Source organism: Chiroxiphia lanceolata, chromosome 12 (assembly GCF_009829145.1).
Source record: "Chiroxiphia lanceolata isolate bChiLan1 chromosome 12, bChiLan1.pri, whole genome shotgun sequence".
Classification (NCBI taxonomy): Eukaryota; Metazoa; Chordata; class Aves; order Passeriformes; family Pipridae; genus Chiroxiphia; species Chiroxiphia lanceolata.
The window spans coordinates 7,389,246-7,405,093 of NC_045648.1; the positions used below are offsets into that span (position 1 = coordinate 7,389,246).

The 15,848-nt window shown below is 42.4% G+C and overlaps 1 protein-coding gene across 1 annotated transcript in view; it reads left to right on the forward strand.

The window, feature by feature from the left end:
* The window catches only part of AGBL1 (ATP/GTP binding protein like 1), a 248,195-nt gene extending 237,675 nt beyond the window's left edge, over positions 1-10,520 (forward strand). Inside the window, exon 21 of the mRNA XM_032700663.1 lies at positions 7,667-10,520. Within this exon, the coding sequence (XP_032556554.1) occupies positions 7,667-7,973 (307 nt within the window). The 3' untranslated portion in view covers positions 7,974-10,520. The remainder of the gene's footprint in view (positions 1-7,666) is intronic.
* Positions 10,521-15,848: the final 5,328 nt, after the last annotated feature.

Below are 15,848 nucleotides of genomic sequence, written 5' to 3' on the forward strand. Positions count from 1 at the left end.
AAAATCTAAAATCCTTTAAGTTGGTCAGGGAGAACTAAGGGATATATACATATGAAACTTGGACATTTGAAATTAATAATATAAAACAGATGGATAAAGTCAGTGGAATTATAAGAAAGAGCACCAAGAGAAACAAGAACCCGGGAGAACCTGCCTGTCTTTACCTTCTTTATCCTCAGCACTACAATTTTTTAGCATCTAAGTCAAAATCTTTCCACATTTCTTTGCCCCACACGTGCCAATATCTCAACTACTGGAAGCACCTAAAAGCAATTACAAAGATTCCAATAATCTTCCTGTGTTACTTGGGCTGGACTGCTAAATATCATCAGTAACATGGTTATCGTTTTGAGAAGAAATTGCTTGAGGTATAGACATTGTGAGAAAAACTCCCAAATGCTTTCAAAATCATATTTTCAGCAACTCTTTCATTATTCCGTATCTTAATGAGTTCTGGTAGTCTCAGTAAATACCTTCCCATACAAGGGGACTTAACTGCTCATATTTCCACAGGAAGCTTAAGCTGTAGAAGGCCAAAATGTTACACTTTTTCAGAGCATTTGCTCTGATTCTTAAACTCTGACTAAATCCAATCCACTGATAGTGCTGCCTGATGGATGGATATTATTCTGTTTATTTTACATCGCTCATCTTTTATTTCCTGTGTTTATACCTCATTTTTGATGAATATAACAGGATCACAATGGACCTAATTTCAAACCATCTACTGCTGGTTGCTTCATTGAAGCTGACCATAAATTTCTGCTCAACATGAAACTGAAGCATCAAGCCAAAGGTAGAAAAATATACCAATGAGGTGTCTCACAGGTACTCATTAGATAAGAACCTCTAATTGATTTCAACAGCAAACACAGGTTAGGCTGCCTGCCTACTGATCCAGAGCTGATGCTATGTGATATTGTTCCCTTAAGTAAACACCAACTTGTAGTGTAATATGGATCTAAAACCCAAGATTTGTCCTATGCTTTCCCAAGATGCTCTAAACCAGGCTTAGTTTCCCAACAGTGCCTGAATATATCACACAAACATATCATATATACTTCTTTTAAAGGTCTTCAACTTACTTAAAATTTGTGTCCCAGGGCTTGAGCTCTAGTGTCCCATGTATCAGCCCAAATCTCAAGAACACAGTGCTGTACTGATATAAGCAGTCATCCCAAGTTTTCTGCAGGGATATCTCATATTGCTGAGGCAGTAACACCAAAGCTGGTGCTGGATGCCAGTTTTTGGTGAATGAGCTATTCCCTCAACTTGTGCAGAGTGGCTGAACTTGTTTGGTGTGGCTGAATTGAACAGGTTGTGCGGTATGGCTGTGGGGATAAAGTCAGAGTTTTCTATGTTTATGTCCATGCTTAGGTTCACATGTAACTAACCTCTCACTATAGTAGGTGGAAATTTTACTCAGTACCCTGGTTTAGCTTGTCAGTGGTGAAGAGGAACAGCTGCTCTGGTCATGTTGTCCTTGTAAGGAGCAGATTTACAGGATCATTAATGTTTTGTCCAAGCCAGGTAAGAGTGTCATCACGAACTGAAGTGAATATACCAGTTCACAAATCTTTCCTAAAGTACCCATAGGATGGTGCTTTCCTGTACTGAAATGTAAATGTATTTAAAGAAAAAAAAGAGACAAACCCTAGGAACTGTTGAAGGGTAATAGAGGAAGTGTTTGGGGTCTGCAGCAACTGCCATAGCTTCATTTCGTGGCTGATTTGTGTCTGTTCAAGTCAGTGGGTTTCATTAATGCTTACAAGCCTACAGCTATAAGAGTGCTAAAGATGCAATGTTTTCTCTGCGCTGATATATAGATTGGTTTTCCATTAGGAAGAAATTAATGATTGTTCATAAGACTGAGTCCACAGCCTCTCAACAGCTTTTCCATCCTGCAAGTCTAAAGATCATCTCACGTGCATTTTGTTGGTTAGCGTTAGTAACACACCTGGATTTGAACTGTCTGGAATCCAGGAATGTCAGGTAATGTCAAGTACCCTTCAAATGGGAGAAAAATGTCTTCTTGTCCTCTATGCAAACTTTCACAGAAAGATCAAAGCTGTCCCAACAATGTGGTGCAGTTCAATTAAGTGAAGTTCTCCAAGGCTTTTCCATTTCCCAACCACATGTAATGAGGAGTGTGTACCCAACACCTGCCCTGCTCTGCTCTTACAGCAGCATAAGGCATCTTCTCACCACTAAGGAGACTGAAACAGTCATTCTTGAGAAGACTAACCTTTTATGCCAGATGCAAGTAAAATGCTGTCCAGGGCTAAATTGTTGCAAGCCTGAATGAACATTAGGGGACAGTATTGGCCAGGAGTCAGCCTATTTCTTCCTCTTCATACTCTCCTTTTATTTACAAGTTGTCTTCCCTTCTCTCTAAATAAAACCCCATTTAGTCCTTACTTATCTAACTGGTGCACCACACACCCGTTTCTAATCTGGCCAAATCAATTATAAATATTGCAGCCTACAATTAGCCTGGGAACTCCTGGAAAACTAATTAGTTAGAGCCTTAGCAATGAATTATACCTTTCTCTTGGCTATTTGCATCAGGAAATAAAAAAGGGAAAAAAACCAACCTACACTCAAAACAAGACCAAATATCTCTCAGCCACAGCAAACAGAATTCAAGTCCGTGTTTAATTATGTTCATATTGTTGGTGAAAGGATGGACCACGGTGGGCTGAAAGCCAGGGCACCTGGCATTGCCTTGGGCTTAGCACGTATTTTCTCAGGAGATGCTGAAAGATGCAAAAGTCCTTGGCAAAGAGTCTTTGGGAAGAGGAATCCCATGGGAATCTACGAAGTTCATATCATTAGTGTTTACTGTGTAGAAACAAAGAAGGTGAATGCAATAGTTCTTTCAGCTGGAGTCATCTTACATCAGTACATAACTGATCCCCTCCCTTGGCCAGGTCAGGGACTAAATAGAGCATTGTCTGGCATTCCTCAGGCAGGAGGGGTGACAGGCTGCTGTCTGGGGAGCTGCTGAATTACAGAGATGAAATTAGAAAGTCATTACAAGGTGTGCAGCACACCTTGTAGCAACAAAATCCAGACACAAAGGGCAAACTAAAGCCCTTCCTTGTTGGCATCTTGTTGCTGCAGTGTGTTTCTTACAGGTGTAATTACCTGAAAGCATCATAGTTGTTTCATCTATGTCCTAAAATACTACTTTATGAAGCAATTAAAGGCAGAATTGTACTCTGGGATTATTGCAAATGCGTCTGCTTAAGGTTCATTTTAGATTCATTACAAGCCTTCAGAAGCAGTGCTCCTGCTTTTAATAAAACATATGGTTTCCTCAAAAGCAAAACTGTGCAAGATCACACACCCTTTTAGATTTGGTGACGTAGTTGGAATTTTAATGTCAAAAAAAACCAGAAGGGCAACGCAATCCCAATTCACTGCAGAGATGGCAGTGCATCTTTAAAAACTGCAGGACACTTTACTTGCCAGCACATATACATAACTGTTCATACAATAGGTAAAACTTCTTTGGAAAAGAATGAGCAATTCCCCTTCTGCACAAGTGATAACTATGGTCAGGGAACTTTCTGGGGTCTCCAGTTCCTGCTTGGGGAAAAAGGGCACCCTTCTTTCAGGTGAATGCTGTAACTACTGAGAACTTGACCTGTTTAGATCAGACATGAATCTTTTTTCTGTTTTTTCTTCTCTCACAAAAATGTCTGATCCCTTGAAAAATTTCAATAAAGCCATTTTCTGCCTTATTTAGTCTATGAACTGTATTAAAGATGTGCTTGGCTCATTATACACAACCACATCCCTGATTTGGGCAGCTTCCAAGGGATTGGGACATACCATGATGGAGAGAAGATTTAAGGCAAGGAGAAAGTAGGGTTACAGACAGGGTGATTATGCAGCTACTGGGGTGTTATTTTTCACTGCAGAGAGAAGCTGAGGACATATTTGCTTGTTTGTTGATACATTCTTCAGAGAGAATAATTGGTACATCCATGACCAGCAGTGGTCCCCAGACTCAGCTTTTTCCTCCTTTTTGTGTGAAGCATTTAACCACCCCCTTCCCTCCCTTCTAGTTTTGCTCTGGAAAGGCTGCAACAAATTTCAAAATAGCGAGAGGAGCAATATGAGAAAAAAAGAAAATACTCCACTTCCTTCTTTAATGCACTGCAACTGTGAGGCCTGTCAAGTGAAGGACAAGCAGGAACCCTGAACAATAGTCACAGACTCCCTAAGAGGGACAGTTGTCAGCATCCATTCTTTCCAGCAGAAAAAAATAAAACATGCTCTATTTTGAGGCAGCCAGAAGAACACATAGAGAGTGAGTGACCTGCCACGAGAGCAAAATGCAACTGAAAAATCTGGAGGAATTACTTAGGAAAGCTCTAGTTCTCTCCATGCCCTGGAAGTGTATGTACAAGTGAAGGAGAATTATGTATGGAAGAGAGATCACCACTCATCCTTATGTACAACATGTAGCTATAGTTTATCAACCACAACTACAGCCTGTCTTTTCTGAAGTGTGGCTCAGCAGGATGGCTGACTTGCAAGGTTTCTGTCCAGCTGTGACCTAACAGATGGGCTGACTCAGAATGAGAGGTTGGCAGTAGACACCTAAAAGAAGTGGTTTCCATTCATACCACAAAGTTCCAGTTATGCCGACATGTAAGGAGGGACTGGACTCCCTTGTCCTTCTCCTCATGTTAAGTCAGGAAAAAAACCCAGAATTATTTTACAAGGTACCAAAACTTGCTAGCTTTCCAAAACCAAGCAAACAAAAAAACACACCCATGTAGAAAAGGAGAACTAATTAAGATTAAGTCATATCTCAATAAATATGCAAATTAAAAATCAAAACAAAGAAATTCTATTTATCACATCATGAAGTTGCAAATTGCTGTTGTGGCTCCCATCGGCTGGAAGAGATGAGGGCTACGAGGCCATAGGTTTTGAAGATCAGCCACATATTTTACTGTGATAGCTGGGGGACTGTTGGCTGTAGGTGTATTACTTGCCTTCCCCTCACCTCTTCAGTACTGCATTCACGTTCAGTGGTATTCATAGACTATATTTGTCTTGGAGTTCTCTAATGTAGTGTCATTGGTTTTCTTCTTTGTTTACCTTCTGTAAGACAACATCATTATTCTTTGGTAAATCTGTTTCATATCCCCTGGGTTGGTTTTTTTGTTTGTTTCTTTCTTTCTCTTTTTTTTTTTTTTTTTTTTGAGGAGGGTGGGGGTGAGGAGGGCAGGTGAATTCTCTTGCAGCTTTTAAAAAGCAGATTAAAAACAAATGAACAAACAAAAAAACACCAATACTCTGTTGGAAAAGAAGGCAATAGTCTAGATGCTGGAGCAACCACTACTATGGTCAGTACTAACTGGCTTGCTCGTTCGCTGTCACAGAAAAGGAGCAAAGATCAGAACAAATTAGGAGGAAAGGCTTCTTCCCTGACCTCTAAACAGGGTCTAAGCACATCCTCACCTGTGGGGAACCTCTCCCTGCAGTGTATCTCCCCACTGTTGAGTTGTCATGGCCTTGGTGTGTCCTGTCTATGCAGGCAACAAGGGAGAGTTTTGATATACATTACAAAGGTTTTATGCATAAATATTTGCTTCCTGAAGACTGTCCCTTCATTCTTTAATGTAAAGAAATGGCAGGTTTTTATGCTTTTTGTCCTTCATTCTCGTTTGTTGTCTTCCAGATTTCCCTTCCGTAGCAAAGTGTTTGTGGTAGAAGTAATTTTCCCCTTTTTCTCATAAATAAAGTCCTAAAATCATTTAAGTTATTGAAAAATTTAGAAGATCCTGTTATTGGGCTTCCCAGATTTAAGTAATAATAGGGACTTCTTTTTTTTTATTGTTATCCCATTGAAGCAAATGTTTGACCTATAGTTCCTAGGTTGCAAACTGTTCCATCTGTAAAATATTAGTGAGCTGAGTAACATCTATGTTCTGTCCCAATGGCATTAGCAGCTCCTTCAAAATGTGCAAGTGCAATATTAAAAGTAGGTATGCTTTGGATCTTTTTGATTGCAAAGTTGCAAGAGCAGAACTTATAAATGAAAACTCTGGTTCCCCTGAGTTTAGTCAGCTTTGAACCTTATCATAGGTACTCAGTATCAAGGTAACTCATGCCATGCCTGCATATGAAAAATAAAAGAAGAAATCAAATCCACTGGTCAGACTCAGTTGGGACCACTGCTGTTGCTGTTTGTGCTGGGAGGATTGTCCTAGTTTGTTTGTTTTATGTCACATCTTCATTTTTAGTATGAGTTCTTCCTGACCCAGATTTCTGAGCAGACTAAGTAGAGCCAGAAACTGAAAAAGTGCATAATTATTCTTTTATTTATTTTTAAGCTGTACAGCTCTATTAAGCTTTCAGAAAATCTTTTATACCCAGCCTTTGAAGTAAACTAACCCAGGGATCAGCAAGAGAAGAAGTGGGTTAACACTGCTTGTTTCTGCTTGCAGAATAGTCTGTATACAGTTAAGATCTGGAGTCTGAGCTAGGAAAATCTTACTCCTTTTTTGGAGTGCAGGAGAGGAAGGATCAATACATCCAAAAGCAATACTTTACACCTTTGGTATGTTCTGAAACCTCAGATGCTGACACTGCTGTGAAACAGCTGAGAGCTGGAAGATTATTCCAGTTACTGACATGTAAATGAGCAGACCACACATTAAAGCTGTGTATGCTCCATCTGCCAAGCCATTTATTCTTCCCAGGTCGGGACAAATTAGAAACTCTGGCCCAGAGGTGGGATATTATTATTCCTTTCCCAGTCCCCCAAAGCAGTACATTCCCCTGCTTTGAGTCTGATTGAAAACACTGACCTGGAGGTGACAAACACACTGTCTGTCCCCCTGATTCATCCAGACTCTCACCCAGACAGCACTGACAGGCTTCTTTCTGGTCTCAAAAAATTACCCAATGGCAAGAGGCCAAGCTGGGGTAACCTACCTTTCTGAGAACCAGACAATGTGACTGTGATATCCACTTAGAGTCTTTCCTCAGCCACTCAGGCTTGCCTCTGAATTTGGCCCTTCTTCAGCAAGTCATGCTGTCTCAGCCTTTCCATGCTTTTCCCCAAATACAACTACTTCTGGTGCTTCTGCCCTCTTTTGAGCCAGTGTGCTTGAAGATCCAAGAGCCTTTGTTTTTTGTTCATGCTGCCTCTTGTTAGCAGTGCTCTGAGCTTGCACAGAACAGGAGGAAAAGATGCCAAAGCACTTCAACCACCTGGATTAATTAGGTCTTACACTAAATGTGGAACTACAGCGAGGTGGATGATGATTAAACCAGCAACATTCTGGAAAGTGAATACCTTCTTCTCTGCTATATTTCAGCTTCTGTAACCTTGTAAGTGCCTCAAGGCAAGAACGGTGTTGTCTGTATGTAAAGCACTCTGCTTCTGTATAAGCAATAGCAGTAATAGTGATAAGAATAATAATGATTTTACTCCTGCGAGGTTGGTAAGTATCAGCCTTCATTTTACAGATGATGAAACAGACACAAAGACATACAGGAGCTTGCTTAGTGCCATCTCATCCCTTATTAACAGAGCCAAGATTGAACCTAGAAAACACATTGCCCTGTTGCTTGCTCTTACCCCTGAGAACACTCCCTCTTTTGGTGACGTCCAGTCTCTCTTGTGATTTTTCTGCAGAAGGTGCAGCAACAGCAGCCTGGAGTCTGATGATGAACCTCCTTGTGTGGAAGAGATCGATTACAATACTGACACTATCTCTGACTGCGAAGAGGACTTCTCAGAGCTAGACCAAGAGATCCAGGAGTCCCTCTCGTGGGTGGAAGACGAGAGAGAAAATGAGGGAGTGACCACAGGACAGACATGCAGCTCCAGGGCTCTAAGGGGGCTCTACATTTCCAGCCAGCCAGCCCCCAACAGTACAGCTCTTCCTCTGGGTTCAACAGCGCTTGGGCTGTACAACGGGTTCAAGAGCAGCCCTGTGTGAACAAGGCTGTGACTTGCAGGGCAGCAAGCGAATGGGTCACTGCTCATGTTTGCCTGTTTGCCAGCTTCTGTATCCTTCCCAGATGTGTTGCTTCAGTTCGGAATGGAAAAATGTGTGTTTGTGTAAGTTGTGAAAATACATCTTTTGGGAATGACTCCGTATGTGTACACCAGGCAGAGTGAGATGCCACTAGCCCAGATGGTACTGTGTGAGTTCATCCTTTCCTAAATATAATCCCCAGTTTCCTGGATGCCTCTAGTATGAGGTTTCATCCAGACTGACCTAAGGAATGGTATGTTGAGACCAAGGAACCAGAGACAGTTCTCCTTTTCCTCCATTAGACCTTTGCCTTGAGAAGGGACAGTTACTGATGCCTTTTGCCAGAGCTCTCTGTTTCCATTCATTTCTCTTGAGCTGTAGAGCATGGATCTTATTTCTGTCTGATCAGAATTTTTACAGTGTGTTCAACAGGTTGGGTCAGGCTGTGCATGTTTCTGAGCTGGTTATATCTCAATGACAGCGTAGGAAATGTACCGTAGTAAGGAAAGCAGCAGTGACAATACATAGCAAACCTCTGGAAACCTGGGCTAAACTGACCAATAGATTAGTCATGGTGGCAATATCCAAGAGTGAATTTAGCCCAGGCATCAGTCAGAACAGTTTCTTTAATCCCCAAATGGAGAAAAATTTGGTTTCTCCTAAAATTGCCTTCAAACACATATCCCAGTTCCTGAGAATCCGTCACAGACTGAGAACCCACACATGTTCTCAGTATCCCTAAAGTATGAGATCACATCACTGCATCTCACACTTCACATTGCCTGAACTTCTCACGTGTCTTAGACTCTGCTGCTGCAAACGGGGAATTGTCCTGAATCCAAATGGAACTAACTGTATGATGCAAGAGGCTCACAACTCTGTCACTGCTTTGTGAGGCTCACGGAGAAGGATGAACGTGTGTTGTAGCATTACAGACTGCAAGGACTCCAGTGATTACCAGTGATGATTATTATTAATATTGATGCATGATTAAAAGCACCATGTCATCCTTCCATTTCTATGCTGTTTGTGGAGAGAATTCCTAGTGCAGAACAAGGTTTTCTCTCACGCGTTTCTGGACACCCTTCCTCAGACTACCTAGGCATATTTTCCAGCAGGAAACTATGCTTTAGACAAAAAGCTTCTTCCTGTCTTCCTAGGTTTTAAATATTCACATATTTTAAAGTCTTCACTAGCACATAAGAGTTCCGTTTGTCTCTATTATGATGCTCAAAAGACAAGCAGCTTGGGTCCTTAGAAGTTGAGCTTCTTAGCCCAAACTAATTCATTAGGTGTGGTGTGTGTCCCTGTACAGATGTCCTGTTCTGCTTGTTTTAGTGTGCAGCTTGTTGCACACAATATGGAAATTTTCATAAAAGGTTGGCTCACAGAAAGGGACAAAAAAGAGGTAAAATAGGTGTTCCCATTATAACAGTTTGTATAATACTGCTTCGAAACTTATTAATAAAAAACAATATATGTTCATATTTAGGTTAAAAATCCAGCATTTGTAGTCATGACAAAAACCTGACACTGTGCTAAATCCTGACAGCAGCATATACTGGCCATGCTGTGGGGTCTTCAGCATTCAGAGCATCCTCAGGACACAGGACAAAGAATACTGTTGTACTTATATGTGTCTGTAAATGTGCCCATATACACCCATGCTACATTCTGTACCAATGCTCTGCCACAACAGCAGCTGAATGGTGCTTACTCAGGCTAACCAATGGTACACTCTATTGCAAAGAAAAAAAATCTTCTTAAATCAGCATTTTTCCTAATGAGACACCAATATTTTGGCTATAACTTTCTAGCTGTTTCATTCTGAATGTTTAAGATTGGGAGAATTCAGTTTAGTGGGAAAATTCTGCCCTGGTCAATGAACTGCACAAGAGTTGTCCTAATATAATAAAAGCAGAGATGTATCTTCCATGTGTGTTAGGAGCCAAATGTGTCTGAGCAGTACCACTGTTCCAGAGCCCCCTGTGCTAGGAGCTGCAGGAGGCAGAGAGATGGCAAAGGCCCTTAGGGTGTTTCCAGGGTCTGGGATCCAAGTGCAGCAGCTGAGCTGGGAGCAAAGTGTCCCTGCACATCAACCACACCTGCTTAAATGCTGCTGTGCCATATGAAAAGCCTGGCCAATCTCTTGTCCATGGCAGCATCCCATGTCTGTGCCAAACAACTTGTCAGCAAGTAGTGAGGGTGCTGCAGAAGGCGCTGGCCACATGAACCCTGTGGCCCAAGAGTGCTCAGCCTCCTGCTGAAGAAGTGAAGCGGGAGGACTGGGTGACCAACCACTGGGGAATGGCACTTGGAAACCTTCCGGAGAAGAAGTTTTGTGGGCTGCCTCATTTCTTCCGGGAACATCTACAGGGAGCAGATGCTCCTCTTCTTTTAACAGACCTCTAGAGGTCAGGAGAATGCCTCCATGTGCGCCGCGCACTCCACGCTATTAAAATTCTCCCTGAGTCATGGTAATTAAGCAGAACTAGGCTCTGCACAGAGGAACGGAAGTGCATTGACTTTAATAAAACAGAGTGTAAAACAACTTTAGATTAACTCCAGCCTTGTTTATTCTTGCACACTTGTAATTCTGGTTTGGTGTTGCCCCAGTGAATGAAGCCGTTGTCCTCCGCGCTGAGGCACGTCACCTCACTTCAGCCTGCTAAGTGCTGAGCGGTGAGGCCAGTGCCTTTTCCTTCTGTCGCTAGCTAATCCCAAAGAATTTGGAAACAGCCGATGGAGAAAGGGAGGGCGGAGGGGGAAGTTGCCCTGCTCCCCACCGTTTTGTCGTTCCTCAAGTGTCAGCAAGGCTGTCAGGTTGCGACTCAAGCCAAATATTTCCATAATGACCAGAAGAGGTGGTGTCTTAGAGGCACTCGCCTCATCCCCACTGCTGCAGCGGTTTTGGGCTCCTGCCAGGCACATTAACTTTTTTTACTGATGCCTTTTGTCTCACTGACTCTCTTAGTGGCTGTGAATAGATGCGCTCTCCTTCCTCCCCCCCGTGGTTTACATGACATGGGTAGAAGATGCAGTGCTGAGCCCTGCACTACACTGCAGCCTCTGTCTCAGTCTCTCACCAGCTCTCAGGCTGCCTGGCCACAGTCGCCCTTTCCTGTCAGAGACGATCCCAAGAATGCCTTGCCAGTGTCTAGTGAAATACATGTGTGTGTAAACCTCTAGGCTAAAAAATAAATAATTAAACAATAAAAAGAAAAAATAATCAAGTCAGCAAACTGAAGGAAGAACAAAATCTAATTAGTTTTATCTGCTGTTTGTTATGAGTCTGTCAGAGTGCTCTATCCCCTAGTTTTACAGCACTCTGGAAAATAACAGTGATAATAATAATAAACAACCATGCACCGAGTTGTTTTTGAAGCAGGCAGAAAGGAGATTAGGGAGGGGGGAAAGACAGCAGCCCTGCTCCTCCACTGCTTCTCTCCTCCTGCCAAACAGCAGAGGTGTGGGTGATACTGCTATCTCCTGTCTTATCTGTCCTTGGACAAGATCCACTGCCCCTTTTCCATCCCTTGGAGATGGAAAGCATGAGTTGGCGACTGCTTGGTAGCAATTTGGGACTCTCACATTGTATTTCTTGCTCTGCCACAAATCTCTTATATGCTCTTGACCAAGTCGTTTGTGCTTCCAGTCTCCATTCTGATGTGAGGTACAAACAAGGCTTTGATTCCTCATGGAAAATACAGTAGTGAAAGTAGGTGTGTGTTTTTGGAGGAAGAAGTGGATAAAATAGGGATGTAAAACTGCCCAGGTGTTTGCTCTATATTGATGTCAGCTGATGAGAAGGGAGCTGCAATTACTCCTTGCAGGATGGTGGTGGTAGTTGCCATCACTGCTTTCCACTTCAATGACATGCAGCATGGTTTCTCTTTAAGCTGTGCTGGATAGTTTGAAAAGCCTCTCTTTGCAGATTATTATCAGCCTATCCTGGCACGTGGCCTGGTCCTTACAGTGTGGAAGTTTTCACACCTCTTTTAGGGAGAGCAGGATTTAACCCTGTGTTTGAAAACTCTTGTATGGTTTTCCAGGCATAGGGCTGGACACAAGGCTCCAGCTGGAGATAATATGCAAAAGTTTGAAGAACTAAAAACCCTGTACATATAAGCACATTGGGAAAAGATGAAGGAGAAGGATAAAGAAATAAGGTATAATTCAGAGAGGAAGCAAAGGACTCAGTGTAGGGAGAGGAATGAAGAGAGCAGAAGGGAATAGGAGTAGGGGGTATTTGGGGGAGACACAGGCAGAGAAATGGGAGAATTGTTCCTATTTGTGCATCCTCTTCCGTCCCCAGATAATGTGTCAGTATTAGTGCTACCAAGAAACAACCCTCTTTACTGTAGAATAAATCTGCCACTGTATTCCCCACTCCATAAACGGCAGCCAAGTCCGTATCCTCAGCGCTGCATTGTGTGCTCAGCGCTGGGTTTTGTGAGTGCTTTTCATGACAGTTAAGCCTGTATCATTTCTGGCCTTAGGTTTCCTTTCCAGGGACTCACATCCTCAGAAAAGTCCTGGAAGATCCATGGTGTGTTATTGTTGATGAAGCAGTTTGTGGCTACTTTCTTCATGTTTTCTTTTCTTTGCTTCTTCTATTTCACTTTTAAAAAGTGAAGGGAGGGAAATGAAGGAGGTGAACAGGAGGGAGTGAGACAGAAAGGAGAAATCAGAAAGAAGTGCCCGCTATCAATCTAGTAAGATCTCCAGAAAGATTGCAAGGCAGCTCTTTTAGCGTCAGAGGCTTTTTTAGCTATTAATTAGGCTGCTTGTAGCTCACACATGGACCAGCGAGAGGGGAAGACAAATCTACAACTAAAAAAATCCTCCATTGGATGCTCTGGCAATAACTAGTCCCAGTAAAGTGCCACAGCATTTGGCTAACTGAGCTCTGGGCACTGAGGGCTGGCTCCTCACCAGCTGATCTAATTGCAATCACAACCCTGTTTCTTGCCCCCTTGCTCCTAAACGCCTGACTGACGCCTTTTCCTGAATGGTTTCCAGTGCATGCTTTGGCAGCTCCTGCCTTTGCCTCAGCATTTCCATAAAAAGTCATTTAGCTTTTCTGTTTGTTTCCCTGTCTATGAAGTGGAGTTATTAATATTTATTTTTGGTGAAAGGGGTCAAAATGAGGTTTAAATCTCCAGTGTTTACAACACAATTTGATATCCTTAGGGAAGGCAAACAGGAGGGATTAAATGCTGCTTCCGTCATATATCTGCCATCACTGAAATGAAAATACTGCCCATCACTGTGATCATTGTTAACTCCTTTCCAGAGACCATTGTGTTTCCTTTGGTCTCCGTGGAAGGTGGCACAGGTGGGTCAGACAAATCCTGGAAGTGAAAGCATGGACAGTGTCGACAAAAAGAATTTGGATTTTTTGACAGCACAGCAGTCTTCCAAGAACCAGGCAGCGTGCTGGTTAGTGAGTTGGGAAAATGGGAAATTTAATAGAGGTGAAAATGAGGCACTGGGGAGAAGAACGGAGCAATCTGGTAAACATCTGAAATGTCTCTGCCCAAGGGCTAGGAGTGTAAGGGCTAAACAGGATGAATATAAAGCCTTAGTACATATACCAAGCTATGAGTTAATCAGCTTCCCAGACACATGGAAAAGAGAAAGTAGAAACAGCAGAAGAAGGATTAATTGGCTGTGAAACATCAGGGAATTGGTAAGTTGAGTCAAGGAGAGAGGAATACAGGCCAGCAAGCACTGACTTAGAGATTAGAGCAGAGGTGCAATGACTAGATCTCCTAAGGCAGGGAGAAGAATATAACAAAAGGGAAACACTGAAAGTGTGTGAGGACCTCATTAATGCCTTGAAATGAGAAATTAATTGTTTCTTAAAAATTGAAGCAGCAGCAGATTAGGAATGAGAACATAATGATACCAAGGACGTGTGGATGAAATCAGAAAGGTCCCGGCACAGAACAAACAAGAGGTGGCTAGGAACACACAAGGGAAAAAAAAAAAATCCTATAAATATGCCAGAAGAAATCAAAGCATTCATGATGTACCACAGCAGGAGAGCACAGGCAGAGTGTTGGAGTCCTCATTGCCTTTTTAACTCCCCTTATCACTAAAACAGTCACTGCTAGATATGCATAACAGAAATCATACTGATTAGAGGATGGGAATGGGCCAGAACAAAGGGGTGTAAATTAAGAATCCTTACACTGACTAAGTGAATTCAAACTGTAGGAAGTGAAGGAATTTCCCTGCTGATTGCCCAAGGAAAGCAGTCTGTGAACAGTTAGGAATGGACTTCAAGAACTTGTACCATATCAAGAGGGTTCTTTAGAGTAGAGAAAGACAAGTAGGGTATTTGTGTAGATTGAAAAAAGGAATAGCCAGGAAATTTAAATCAGCCAACTAAGCTGAGTGACTACAGAGAAACCTCGACAAATTATGAAACAAACAATTCATTAGCTGCTATAGGATAAGAAGGTGGTAAAAGAGAATCAACATGGATTTGTCAGGCTGATCTAATTCCCTTCTTTTATTGGCTAATTGGCTTAGAGGATAAGGCAGAAGTAACATATGTCTTTGCTTTAGGAAAGCTTTCAATACTTTCTTGCATTACATTTCCATAAAGAAATAAAGAAATATGGTTTATATTAAATAATTGTAAGGAAGGTGAGGATTTCCTTATGAGAGACAGGTTTTGCCTCCAAAAACTTTAGCTTTCTAGAAGTTAGGCATCTGGAGAGGAGATAACCGAGAGGAAACCACACAGTGTCTATATGTATCTGAAGGAAGAGTATCAAGGAATTGGAGCCAGGCTCTTCTTGGAGGTGCCAAGCAAGAGCATGAAAGGCAACGGGCAGAAACAGGAACACAGGAAGTACCACCTGAATATGAGGAAGAATCTCTTCACTGGGAGAGTGACTGAGAACTGGAGCAGTTTGTCCAGAGGGGTTGTGAAGTCTCCTTGCCTGGAGATATTCAAAAGCCATCTGGACATCTGGTGTGCTCTTGAGGACCTTGCTCGAGCATGGAGGTTGGACTAGATGACCTCCAATGGTCCCTTCCAACCTTATCCATCCCGTGATTCTCTGATCTAGTCTAAATTATTCTGTACAGAGTAAATGCAGAGAAACAGATACCTCCAGAGGATCTACATCCTCTCCTAAGATATGTGAAAAGGATCATTTGCTGAGCTATTTTCTTGCCTTATTAACTTCTGAGTGGTTAAACTATCAGCTAAGACAGGACTCCTGGCTTTAAACCCACCCCAAGAAGATATCCCAGAGTCACAATTGCAGAGCATTATTTTACTGAAGTACTTGGGAAAATACAGTGGAAAATCCATTTGCTTTTTCAGAGAATCCCATATCTTTTTGCTGAAGCTCAGTTCCATGTTCACACACCTCTATTTACATCAACTCACCTGCCAACCTTACCTTCAGCCTCACCTGCACAGGGCTCTGCTTCAGAGCTCCCTGCACCCAGCTCTGTAACACCATCCTTTGCTCTGACAGTTCCATTCCTCCAGAGCCAAATACAGTGAATACTGGTGATCTGGGAGACTATATCCCAGGTGAAACTGGCATCAGAGCAGACACTCTCACTGGTGGCTGACGTCAGGGAGGTGCCGAGAGCCCCGGAGCAGGGAGTGCACACTGAAGCCACTGTGCCAGTTGGCCTGAGTGCTCTCAGTTGTAAGAGCTGCTTTGTACTTTTTAGCTTTGCTGGTGGAGAGAGAACATTTTGAACTGTCTAAGCCTTCTAACCTTGTATCATTGGCACACGAACAGCAGCAGCACACTGTTGAACATAATAACAAGAGGAAAAGAGTTGTGGAATTAAGTAAGA